The sequence below is a fragment of the Lissotriton vulgaris genome, chromosome 7 (assembly GCF_964263255.1).
Source record: "Lissotriton vulgaris chromosome 7, aLisVul1.2, whole genome shotgun sequence".
NCBI classification, from domain to species: Eukaryota; Metazoa; Chordata; class Amphibia; order Caudata; family Salamandridae; genus Lissotriton; species Lissotriton vulgaris.
The window spans coordinates 1,017,280,559-1,017,294,200 of record NC_141695.1 but is presented as its reverse complement, the minus strand read 5'-3'; the positions used below and the strand labels follow the sequence as shown (position 1 = coordinate 1,017,294,200).

The 13,642-nt window shown below is 47.8% G+C and overlaps 1 protein-coding gene across 1 annotated transcript in view; it reads right to left on the bottom strand.

Moving 5' to 3' along the window:
* Positions 1-13,642, bottom strand: part of RANBP17 (RAN binding protein 17) — a 1,388,837-nt gene that overhangs the window by 24,814 nt on the left and 1,350,381 nt on the right. Inside the window, exon 27 of the mRNA XM_086931437.1 lies at positions 6,909-7,036. Coding sequence (XP_086787563.1) covers positions 6,909-7,036 — 128 coding nt within the window. The remainder of the gene's footprint in view (positions 1-6,908; positions 7,037-13,642) is intronic.

The following is a 13,642-nucleotide window of genomic DNA, read 5'->3' as shown; positions in this document are numbered from 1 at the left end:
CTTCTCTATAGCAGGATTTGGCAGAGAGAGGAAAGTGGGTTAGCTTGATGGGTGCCCCCACAAGGAAAGGTGACACTACCTTTGGTAGAAATTATGCCGAAGTCGAAGCACCCACTTTTGTGGAAAGATGGTGAAATACAGTGGCTGCACTAACAGTATCTACAGTTCACTGATAGGGTGCATAGAAGTAACCGCAAGGAAGTAGACAGTTTTAGGAGTCAATAAGAACAAGGAATAATTGTGCATAGGTTCAAAAGGCATGCACATTAATAAACGGAAACATCAAATTAAGGTCCCACTGTGGTATAACAAAAGATGCAAGAAGAAACTGGCATGTTAGTGCTTTAAAAAAACTAATCCCAATCGGCGACATAGATGGAGAGAGGATCAGGTAAACTTAAACACACGGAATGGGCCAACAAACAGCCTTTAACAATGTCCATGACAAGGCTATATCAGGCAAGAGACAAAACCAATAGAAATACATGAGAGAGTTTAGGCTGCAGCAAATTTGATCCTCACACCATGCCTCAAACGTTGCCCATCAACCATAATAGGCTGATTTTGTAGATGGGTGAGAAGATGCAGAGATGACATCCACCACCTCTTTAGGCAGAGTGAACCTTCTCAACTGGTTTAGCTCAATCGCCGTTTATGGAGGTGCAGGTTGCATAGTTTTTGGTGTAGCCCCTGCCCCGTTGTTAGGACAGCAGGTCTTCCCACAGAGGTAGATGGAGTAGGAAATAAACGCTCAGAATCAACAGGCCAGTGTATTGGTCCCTCTGAGCCCAGTCCACAGCTATCAGGATGGGCTTTGCCCAGTCTCTTCTTATCTTATTCAGTACCTGTGTGGAGCAGCAGCAGAGCCTGGAATTTATAGAGGGAACTGTAGTCTCACTGAAGGCAGAACTTATCTCACAGGGAGTTACGGGCAGACACTATAGGGCACAAGATGGTAAACAATGAATATTCTCAGTGGTATTGAAAAAACCAAGAGACAAGTAATACTGGGCAATGCTGTATTCCAAAGAATCTTGGTCAATGCATAAATAATACAACAGTTGTTCCTTTGGACTTGCTTGTGGTTATTGCTGTACACTTGTAGGAACCATACAATGTTTTACTATGCCTTAATGGTATTTGCCAAATTAGGGCTCACTGGCACATTTGCAATTGAAGCAAGAATAATTTAAGCAAAAATTAATCCAAATCACAAAAAATGGTGACACAATGTTTACTAAGATAAAGTGACATGCACAGTGCACGTGAATGGGGTGATAACGTGAAGGTCGAACAGACAAAGATGCTTTAGCAAACCTATTGGCTGTCTGATAAATGCTGGGAAGGCCATGGTAATTCAAATGATAAAATATCCCTTAGCATCAATTCTTAACCAGCCAAACAATAGTTTAGTTCATGTTTCATCTCCCTATTTAAGCATAACTAAATGTGGGTGGGGTCTTCATCAGGACAACAAAAGAATGAACTCTGTAAGATGAAATTAAATGAGAATAGGCAAAGGATAGGGATCTGGACTGGAACTTGGTGCAGGAACAAGACAGACCTGGAATCTTACTTTTGCTTGCCCACTTTCAAATTTGCCTCCAAGGTCCTAATAACCTATGGGTATATCAGGAAGAATCTGTTGCATGATTGGCTCATGCTTCGATCAGAGACACCAAAGACAGATGTCTTAAGTGTCCGTAACCGACATCTGCTTCCAGCAGTTGTGGCACAGCCTGAAGCCATCCTTGTTACACTGTCACGAAAAAATAAAACACAGAGTCCTATGATGGGGACCTCCTATCAGCAATTGCTAAAAGGTTTCCATGTTCAGTCTGGCACCTGGTGGATTTCAAAAGGTGAAGAATTTGTACTTTGAGGTATTGATGAGAACCTTAAAGATAATTTGGTGGCTTACACATCCTCGCTTCCCCTTCTTACTCCCCCAAAAATGATGAGGGGTACAATTCCGGTCAGTTGCTGAAGGTCTCTCTTGTCCCTACATTAACGGCAGAGTCATCAGTCTGTCAGTTAGAGGCTGTTGGACCCGGCCCTTTTTGGCAGGTTCACCCCGAAAATTTATGCTTTTGCCTAGCCTGTTTCTGTAACTTGGTGTTGGGGATTTTAGGTCTCTACGCACTTTTTCACTGTGGTCCAGTGTAAAGTGCGTGCGCTCTCTGTGTGTGTGTGTGGTGAGAGTGACCTGCCCTCCCATAGGAATACATGGGGAATATGTGTGACCATGGTAGTTCCTGATGTGTGGGGAGTGCAGGGTCGAGTTTGGTATGTGCAAACTCGTGAGATTGAATGCTGCGCAATGATGTATGCGGCATGATTCTGTCTAGTGTGGAAGTGCCACTTCTAGAAGTTGGCATGTTTGTGCAGTGAGTGTGCTGGCACGTGATTGGCTGGAGTTGGCTGGTGAGCTTGGCTCCAGGAGTCTGGATGGGTCTGCCCCGGTGGTGAGTGGAGAGATTAGCATGCTGATGTGAGGGAGGGGTGCACCTGGGACCTGAATAGGGCTGGGCTTTCCCCACACAATGCTGGCTCTGCCCCCTGTGGTGCGACTGATGACCCTAGCCTGACTGGTGAATTGCAGGGGTGGCTGAGCACATCAAGAGTGCTCCCAAACCAGCTGCACCTGGTTTTGTCCCTACCTGCACCTTTAGACAAAGGATTGTGCTGTATAAAAAGGGTGCTGTGACACCCTGAAGATGTTTTTGTTTCTGACTGGAATCTACCAGGGGCATGCTGCTGCTTGGGCCCAGGGGAAGGCTTGCCTCCCTGGGCCCTGCCCAGCCCCTGGACTGCTGATGTCCTGGACTCCTGAAGGACTTGTTGCTGGACTTGTTGTTCCTCTAGCGCCTGGAAGCGCTTTATTTTGTCTTTAGCGCTTGGGAGCGCTTTATTTGTATTCTAAGCGCCTGGGAGCGCTTTATTTGTTTCTAGCGCACCAGCGCTCTATTTACTATAGCGCTTGGGAGCGCTGCCGTCGCTTTGGCCGGTGCCCACCCGGCATCTTTCACCCCCGTGAACAAGGAAAGAATCACCGTCGCTGCCCGGACGGAAGTCAGGCAGGCTGGGGGCGGGACGACAAGGCAAACCGGAAGTTAGCGCAGGGCTCCCAGGAGGCTGGGAGAGCCCACGCTGCCCAGCGGAGACGCCGGAAGCCGGACAAGAGAAGGTGTGCGACTCCCCCCCTCAGCGGAGCTCCCGGCGTGTAGGGAGCCCCGCAGTCACCAGAAGACCAGCTTCAGCACGACCGGTGAGTGTTCCAAAGGGGAGGGTGGTCGGGGCACATTGCCGGTACCGGAGGGCCAGATTTTGACGAGCTCAGAGGGGCTCAAGAGCCTGTCCCGTTCGGCGCGTCCCCCCAGAGGAGGCAGGTTGGTGAGCTCAGAGCGGCCCGGTTGGCAGCGGGCCTCTCAAACGATCCTGGGGGCATTCTTGTGTAGAGCCCTGAGAGGGCTCCGGGGGCCATTGTTATTTCGAGCCTGATAGGCTCCGCTGCTGTTTGGCCCCGCAATTGCTTTAGAGCCAGAGAGGCTCCCAGGGGCATTTCCGTTCTCGAGCCCACAAGGCTCCAAGCCCGCATTTTGTAATTTATAGCCCCGAGAGGCTCAAGGCGCCACAGTTGTGGCAGAGCCCCGAGAGGCTCAAGGCGCCACAGTTGTTTAGAGAGCCCACGAGGCTCAGGGGCCCCTTTCCTAGCTTGTAGAGCGGCCCCAGAAGGCAGCGGGCCGCTCCCACTTTGCCCCACATTGTTGTTCAGAGCCAATGAGGCTCCAGGGGGCATTTCTTATTTTTAGAGGCAGGGTGCACCGGGGGCACAGGTGATTCCAAAGCCAGAGGGCTCCAGCGTTCGGCGCAGATTTGTCAGAGCCTGTGTGGCTCCAGCCTGCGCATATTTTCTTCAGAGCCTGTGTGGCTCATACCCCTGCGGCGCAGTCTTGTTCGAGGGTCAGTGAGGGTCCTGTCGCAGTTTTTGTTGTTTCACAGCTGCCCAGCAATTAGTGGGCAGCTGCACCGTTTAGGTGCAATTGAGTGAGAGTCCCTGGGAGGGACAGAGATGGCACAGTGGTGCCAGGCCTGCTACAGCTGAACAGCACTTAGTGCCAGCTGCAACGTTTAGGCCTGGTTGTTGTTCCCAGCTGCCCAGCACTTAGTGGGCAGCTGCAACGCTTAGGTTTGCGCCGTTGGCGCACCCCTGACTGGCGCTGCATTGGCAGCGCGCCCTGACATTCTGGACACAGGGCATTTTAGCCCCTTCTTGAGATGGCCAGTTGGCCAGGGGGCTGGTATGTGGGTAGGGCGCAAGGCCCTAATGTGATTTTTGCACATTGTGGTTTTACTATGTTTACAATGGTAATTGGCCAATGTGATTTTTGCGCAATGTGATGTTACTATGATTATGAGGTTATTTTACCTATGTAGGTGTATGTTAGTGAGAGTTTACTTCACTGTGAGTTACGCCCCTAAAATGTGATTTATTCTTAGGAGGCAGAGTCTACTGTGTTTAAACTAGTGAGGAGATTGCCTATGGTATTTTTAACTGGTTAGGCCTAAATGTGATGGCTGCGTAATGTGCTTTGCCTTTATGCTTGTGTTATACTTCTAAAGGTGCTTATGCTTAGAAGTTTGCTTTGCCTAGTATGTTATACTAGAGAGGTTATGTGTCCATGCGTGATCTAGACCTATGGTTATTAGTATTGCGTAGTGTGTACCTACCTGTTACCAGTGGTTACTGGTTGTAATCTTTCATTGTTATTTGGTGTGACAGTTATTCTAAGTGCTATTTCTACTAAGTGCTGATTCTGACAGTGGCCCACGTGGCCCTGTCCTGGTGTAAATAATCCCTTGTGAATATTGCCCGTGCCCATTGGCACAATGTATATTGTGTGATTACTATCTGATGTGTTTTGACAATACAAAAGTTATTTTTATATAACCTTATGTGGAGTTCCTTTTGTGGTGTGCCTAGGATGTTGTTGCTGTTGTGTGCGTGCGCAAATGCTTTACACATTGCCTCCGGGATAAGCCTGTCTGCTCGTGCCAAGCTACCAAGGGGGTGAGCAGGGGTTATCTTGGCGTGCGACTCCCTTGCCCTGACTAAAATGGTGGTTTCTGCCTGGCTTTGGCGTAAGCCTTAGCCAACCAGAAATCCCAGTTTTAACAGAGGCAGTGTGGAGTACTTCCCACTGGGCTGATTAAATATTTTTTTTTAAAGTCCCTGCCTCGGGATATTGAGCAGCTTGACAGGAATTCCTAGTTGTAACACTATAGTAAAGCTCTTTCCAGGTAGGCAAATTGCATAAGGAAAAATTAACCAGGCCCACACCTTGGAAATATGTATTAGGCTGGCAGAATTTGATAAAGTAACACAATAGAATTTAGAAACGAGATCTCACCACAACAAAAGTTACTTCACATGTTTCATATCACTTTATGTATATCTTTCGAATTTAGTGTACATCAGTGCTACTACCACTTAGATCTCAAAATAAGCTATTAGCCATTGTTACAGATTCGAGACTCTAGCATACAAGCTAAATGTGTCCCATGTGCTGTCAAGCCCAGCATAATGGCAGGTGAAAGGGCATGGAACAGAGCTCTCAAGCTCAGTTAGGACAAAGATCACAGTATATTGAAGTTGATGCTGAGCACACACTGGAACATGTCTCAATGTGTGCTTTAACCAGAAACAACATCATAATGTGCATGTTACAAGGCCTTCCTTTCCCACAGCCTATCTGCAATAAGGTTAAGGTTTGTACAATTGTTAGATGCAAATGAAAACTGAGGCAAAGGTATAAACCTCGAGTTTCAGTGCAAGTAAAACTATGGTACAAAAATAGTACGGCAATTCTTTAGTTTACAGTTCCATTTTAGGAATAACAGCTCTGTTGAGAAGTACTAGTACCACCTCACTGAAAAGTATGTCAGCCATGCGGAGTAGTGCTGGGAATGCTCAGCCACAGGTTTGGCAACAGTGCTAGTATTGGAAATGTAAAAGTATGGCAGCCCTGCTGAACTATGTTAACATAGCCTCATCAAAAGAAAAGGAATGGAACTCAGTTCTTGTGACTGCAGAGATGGAGATAATAATTAGGGTAATGAAATTTTAATTATGCGTGCATAATTTTCGAATTTTACGGAATTTGGTGCACTTTGTTTCTGCCCTGGACTGGTTCAAACTGAAAAGCCATCGTTGGAGACTAGTTTAGGCATAATTTGCACCACAGGAGACACTTGCTCTTCGAGCCAGTCCATTTACCCAAATCTCACATAATTTATTGTGTCACGTTTAAATTTCACTTGAGATATTCCAAAGCGCCTTCCATAAAATTTACAAATATTATTGCACAAGTTTCCTCAATTTCAAGAAAATTCAGGGGGAACAAATACAAAATTCTGCATGCTGTCGGGAAAACTCTATGGTGATTCACTTATTGCCCCTTGGTAAAAGAAAAAAGTAGCAGTATCGTTTTCATACAATCATACAAAACTATATATACACAAACAACAACTCCTAAACGCAACACACAAAAGCTCTTCGGTGTAAATAGATTTTTTTGATGTTGAACGATTGAATTTATAAACACAAAATCTGAAATAATTAATCAGAAAGACAAATGCAATGCATTCAACAGGTTTAGTTTATAATATATAATGAGGTTCCGTGTTTTGTTTCCTAAACTGAGAAACAGTGATCTAAATAAATGTACTTCACAGGATTACCTGCTTTTAGAGTATGAAATATTGCGGCAACACCACTCATATCTAGTCCAGCCTTCAAAATAAAGTCCTGAGTCACTTGAGAGCACTGAAGACACATCGTCTCCGCCAGCTAGGCCGAAAGATTGTCACACGTGTGTCACCTTTAAAGGAATCTACGTGTAACTTACCTGTCTCTGTTCTTCACTAAAAGATTTTGTTCTACTCCTTCCATAAGGTTCCTAAAACATAGGTCAAGGATTTCTCGTTTGTTGTCTGGTTGACTGTTTATTAAACTCGCTCTCAGTTCATTGAAGTACTGAAATAGAAATTGCAAAACATTTTGAGCAAATATTAAGTAATAATGAGCCCCAATACATTTCAAATCCAACAAGTCACCTGTTTTTTTCACTGAAACTTTATTCAAAGAAATAATTTTATTTGAGAAAATGATGCTTACTCACCTCATCGGAGCAATCATTTCATGGAAGGTTGATTCTTTGTAAGTTTCCAAATGGATAACTTACCACCCAACAATAATGCAAAATCTGTTATCTTTGTTACTGGTTTTGGAGGGTTCTGGAAGGGGAGGGTAAAGTGGCAATGGCACCCTAACAAACGCGTTTATCACCAACCCCATCAGTAGTTACAATATGCTCAGAAAATGTGGTGTTACCATTGAGTTCCTCAGCATCTCCAAAGTGTCCTCATCAAATAAAGTAACCAGGTGTGGAAAAACCCAGTATCCTATTGGTGTGGGATGTTTTGAGCGGATGGAAAATTGCCAAGAAAGTTAGACTGACTATGGGTTAACTGTCCAATATTCTCAGTGGTGGGGTCTAAAAAAATACAAAGCTATACTTTAAGAACATTTACGACCTAACAACAACACAACAAAAGAGTTGCCATTGAATACATTTTTATTTGAAATCAAACTGCAGTCTCCTCCAGCGTTTCCCACAAGCAGACATCAGTCAAAAGCCTTTTGTAAAACAGAGCAGCCAGAATGGACCGGGCATAGGCATCTGAAACCATTTGGCAATGTTTGGCAGCCGTGTACAATGATGGTGCACTTTTACCCTGGACATGGGACACCCTGAAGTGTGGCAGAGGACGGAGGGCGTGATCTGCACCCTTCTTCAACCGCTGTTATCAGCAGCCAGTCATGTGGGCAAGTGTAGTAGCACATGAGCAGTCTATGACTATGGAGCAACCAAGTACCCCCGTCTACGTAGTGGAAATCTCAGTTGTCCTTCCAAATAGCTGTAGCCGCCTTCTTTTGGAGGCTTCACCCAGAATCTCACCCGTGACATGTGAAAACAAGGTTGTGCCTTTACCCGGCCGTCTGCTTTACTTAGGAGTTCTCAGCTAGTTTCCCCACATATATTGTGAAAAGAAGGTTTTGTGTACACTGTGTAGTTGCACGACTGATCAAGTGTGTTTAATTGTTGCAATAACAACTTAGGAAGTTGTTTACTACACAGAGGAAAGAAAATCATCTAATTAGTAATCTTGCCAAGTTCTTTTAGTTCCAGAATTTACAATTTTTACCCAGTGACATTTTTCCCTCTAAGTTATACTCAATACTGTCCGAGTTAGCTACATGGAAGAATGCCACAAGTTATATGACTGGACATATGTCTGTAGTGCTTACCGTTGCTGGCCTCCATGTTCTTATACCCATCTCTACACAGTGAAGTGACACATCTGCCTCTAAACTTTACTCAATGCTGTCTTGGATAACTAAAATGAGTACATGGAAGAACTGGAAGAACTTCCCAAGTATTATGTTTGAAAATATGTCTATATTGCATGTTCCTCCACCAATCTCGATTATTTGTACAGGTGCTCTTTTCATCTTATCCTTTGTACAGCACTGTTCTGGACTGCTCTATATAAACCTGCTACTAAATAAATAAATATATATATATATGTGCAATCTTCTTAATTAGCGTCTTGAGTAGCATACAGTAAAATATCAGAATAACTTGTGTCAAGAGAAAAATATATTGAGACAAAACAGAGAAAACTTTACAACTATATCAGAAAAAAATGAGTGGCTGGTAACCTAAAATAGTATTCATTGCCATATACCCTGACGAAGCAGCTATACTTACTTGGCACCAACCAACACCCCCAAAAGCTGAGCTTGACAAGTAGCAGTTTATGCTCCTAAACTGATAGATTCAGCTGAATTATAACTCGCTCCGATATTTTGGTCCAATTGGAAGACTGTCTTTAGTAGTTTAAATGAAAAGCTTGATCAGTTTGAGCTGCAAAGGGGCAGAGGGCTGCCAAGAAGCTCTGTTTGTAGGAGAGACAGTCAATCAAAATGGCCCCCACCCTAAACCTTCTTCTGATTGTCGCTTAAAATACAACACTCTCATGGCTATACTTTCTGTTTGTGTAAACCCAACCCTCAAGAAGCCACTTCGTGTTGTAAAGAACAAGTTACGTACCTTCGGTAACAATGTATCTGGTAGAGACGATTCTAGCCGCAGATTCCTTAATGTAGAATTATCCCCAGGCGTGAGACTGGGTCTGGAAAACGTTCCCATAGCATCTCTGCGCGCCGGGGGCGGTACCACGTGACTCCGCCCTGACTTCGTCCGCGGCATCAGCGAGGTCACATAACCCCACCCCAGGGTGCTGACGTCAGTTTCCTTCGGAGAACTTTTCCGCGCCACAACGTGGAGCCATCACAAACAAAACTGTGAGAACATAGGAACAGTGTGCGAAAAAACCAGGTAAACAGAAAGGGAGGAAACAAAAGGTGAGGAACAGCACCATTTGGAAAAGTGCCAGGCACAGTGGTACTGAAAGTCATAGAAGGAAAAGAGCAGAGCACGGCTCTGAGGAGCAGCCTCGTAAGCGAAGGCAACATCTTCCCTGGAAGCAGAAAAACATGTGAAAAAACGTTGTAGCAGATGACAGAAAGTCTGCAATCACAATCCATAACAGTGCAGGGCAACAAGTCTGGAACAGATGAGTAAAGACAAATTACCCCAAGACAACACCATCAAGGAGGGTCGTATCCCCTGGAAAGAGCTACAGGCTGAGGTGCAGCCAAGAGACTCCAACACAGAGGACTACAGAGGAGTCAGGAACCCCAAGCTAGTAAAAATGAAGAAGAGTAAGAGTAGGCCTCCACACTGGAACAACCAGGGTGTAGGGATGCAGAAGCATGCAAGAACTCACCGTCCATTACCAGAAAGGAATGGATGAAACTATAATCAGAAGGAAGCATCCCACTAGGGAGGACGTGAAAGAGGGCACTCGCAGAAGACAAAACCACCCGGAGGGAGGGAAGTGCAGAAGACCAGTCTGAAGGTCCTCGCAGAAAGGGGAGGAAGTGCGGGCCATGAAGGAATCTGCGGCTAGAATGGTCTCTACCAGATACATTGTTACCGAAGGTAAGTAACTTGTACATTTGATAGAGACTACTAGCCGCAGATTCCTTAATGTAGAATAGATACCCTAGCCATACCCAGAGGGGAGGAGGGTATGCGAGAAAACCTCACCAGCTCGGAAGAAAACAGAGCCCCAACAGGGGATGTGTCATAGGGACAGGAAGGACGGCCCAGTCCCCACCAAGCAGAAACAAGGAAGAGGGAAGCCCAGGATACCACAAGCCTACCCGAGGGGCAAAGGGCATCTGCCAGAACCCCGGAGAGTACTAAGAAGGAAAAGAACCACCGCAACATCCCAAGGAGAAGAGGCGGAAACGGAGGCAGAGCCCGTCGCCCGAGAACACACACAGCGAAGAGGACAGCCAAACTGGCATCAGCCCAGAGGCAGCGGACAAGGCAGGAACAACCCCACAGCCGAAAAGCGCAGATGGGACAAGGAAGACACAGTCGCACAAAGCTCCAGAAGAGCAAGGAACAGGAGCACACAGGTGCACTCCAAAGCCCACAGAGGTGGGCCATAACAACCAGATGTACGCAGCCGGCAGCTGGTAAATACTGCAAAGTAATGTGCCCAAAACAAGCCAGCGCAAAACGAAGGGTGAGGCAAGGGAACCCCAGAATAAGCCCCATAGAAGGACTGTCCCAGAGGCACAATCCGACCCACGAAAAGAAGTGGGATCGGCCAGAAGCCAAAGAGGAGAAATCCGTAGAACAGACCTAAAGCCTTCAACCAGAACACAGGAGAACACCAGGAGTATCCTAGTCCCCCTGGAACACAAGGCAGAGGACCAGGCCAAAACGTCGGATAACAAGGTGGAAACACCACAACACAACGCCGTAGAAGGCATGACAAAAGTCAGTCTGGCAATCGAGAGATTGAAGGGGAACGAAAAGCACGACAGGCAAGCCGTGTAGATGAAGGATAGGAACACCATTGAATACTGAGCAGGACAGAACCTGGAGCACCGCAAGCTGCGCTAAGACAGAAGAAAAAAAGAGACTGCACCAAGGGGTATACAGTGATGCCAGGGAAGGCAAGGAACCCGAGAAGGTGTCCACACCCACCCAGCTTAGGACAGAGATACACAATAGCTATAAGTACCTCACCTAGGGTATGACTTGTCCCAAATCAAAGCATGGGAACGCTTCTTTAGGGAAAAACTCTGCAGCCGAGGTCAAGAACATAAAGGACCTGTGGGAACACCACAGGCGGCTTATCAAGCAGCCAAAAAATACACAGATGGTCCAACCTAAGGACCTATACGACTGCACGAACAGCCAACAAACACACCACAAAAGCTACAGGGCCGTACCAGCAGCCAACAGCACAGAGGGGCCAACCTAAGGAGCCACACAACACACAGATGGGCCAACTGAAACACCAGGCCCAAGAGAAAGGTGGGATAAATGCCTCCCATAAGGCGCCTGAGGACCAACAAGCTGAAGCTTACGGAGGGGGAGAAGGAGGACAGAGCCCCGCAAGGAGTCGTTGAATGGCGGAGTCCGCATGGGTGTTAAATAAAAGAACCCCATCAAAAGGCAGGTCAACAAGAAGCTCCCTAATATTCTCTGGAAAAACGCCATCCTGCAACCAAGCATGGCGGCAGAGAGCCACAGAATTTGCCATAGCACGGCCAAAAGAATCAGAAACATCCAAGGCCGAACGGAGAATGAATACAGTTACTCCCGAACACCCAGCACATGGTGCCGCAGATCAGCGCGGACACCTTCATGTGAGGAGCGAGACAGAAGGGACTCCACGAAATGCCATAAGCTGGAGGTAGCCCTGGCCAACACACAAAGTGTGTTGAGCATTTGCAAAGCAGCACTAGTGGAAGCGAAAATGTTACAACTCCAAGAATCCAACCACCAGGCCCCCCGTGATGGTGGGAACAGCACTGAAGGCAAGGAAGGAAAAGCAGTCTGCAGGAGAGGACCCTGAGTAGAAGAAATGGAAAGAAAGGCAGACTGGATCATGCGGAGCAGGGCGGTGGTGGTGGAGGAGTGGCTGAGGCACCGTATCTCCCGTTGCAGGACGGACCCAGAAGCGAGTTGTGGAGTGAGGCTTCAAATGGAAGAAGCAGCTACCTACACAAGAGCCCTGGTGGAGAACCTCCAAAATGGTCTGTAAGGAAAGAAGTGACCGGGTTGCCCATTTGCAAAATCCCAGCGGCCGTGGAAATGGCCCACACAAAGGCGACACTCACTTCTGTAGGGCGTTGCGGGGGAGAGAGTAATTCCTCCGTTGGCTAAGGCTGCAAACTAAGCTGCCCATCCCAGAGTCCAGCAGGAGGAAGAAACGGCCAGCCCCTATAGGATGGAAGATCCATGGACGAGTGGGGGGCCTGAGGGGTCTCCAGAGAAGGCGGAGAAGCCTGCGGGGCAACCAAGAGCGAGTTGCGGAAGAGAGGGTCCAGTGGTGTGGCCGCGTAGACGGCGAAGAGCCCTCCCTGAAGGATGCCAGGGAAAAAGTAACGACGGAGCGTCCAGTCTCCAGTGAAGAGGAGACAAGGAGATGACAAACCTCCGGAGATGAAGGGACCTCTGGAGATGAGTCACCAACCCGGCGCCGTGGAGTCCGCCACAGGCAATTGTGGTGTCCCACGAGCGGTGCCAAAGTGGCCCCCAGAGGTGCTGAGTCGACCTCCATCACCATGTGCTGAGAATGGGGCGGGGTCGGAGCCGGAGCGGCTTATGAATGGCGCTGGCTTGACCTCTGTGACGAGGGGGACCCGGATTCGGGCCCTCCAGGCTTACCTGTTACTGTCTCCCCTCTTTCCGAACAGCACACAGACTCCTGGAAGACGACGGACGCGACATACAACTCCGTGATGTGCAACAAGGACCTGTGTTACTTTAATTGGGTGGAGCTGGACCCTGACCCCGCCCACCTGTCACTGGTAAATCCCAGCCCGAACACTGCACAGATGTGTGAATCACCCAGAGGTAGAGAAGGAGAGTGGTGGCGAGAGGACGGAGCAGAGTGGAGTTCGAGGAAGGAGGAGGCGAGCGAGGAAGAGCAGAGGACGGAGGAGGCGAACGAGGAAGAGCAGAGGACGAAGGAGGCGAGCGAGGAAGAGCAGAGGACGGAGGAGGCGAAAGAGGAAGATTGGAGGACGGAGGAGGCGAGGGAGGGAGAGCGGAGCTCGGAGGAAGCAGGAGGTGGAGACCGAGACTACAACGACAAGCCAGGAGGCCAACGTTAAGGCGCATCGCCCAGCCACACTTCCCGGGAAGTGTGGCTAGAGCAGGTACGGTCACGCTTCACGGGTTGGGCTGGACGTAGGTGGGTCAAACCACCCTAAAGAAGCACTCGGCACACCTTGCACTTACCCCCCCCTCACCTTTCCGACACTTGCACCGGGGTACGTTTTCTGCACGTGTGTGTCCCCACTCCCTTCCCCTATCAAACGCCTTTTCAGTGCCGGGTTAACACTGGTTTCTTTCTTTCCTGTCGGTATCTGATACACCATTGAAAACAACTCCCAGAAGACATCGGGAACGGCGGCTTGGAG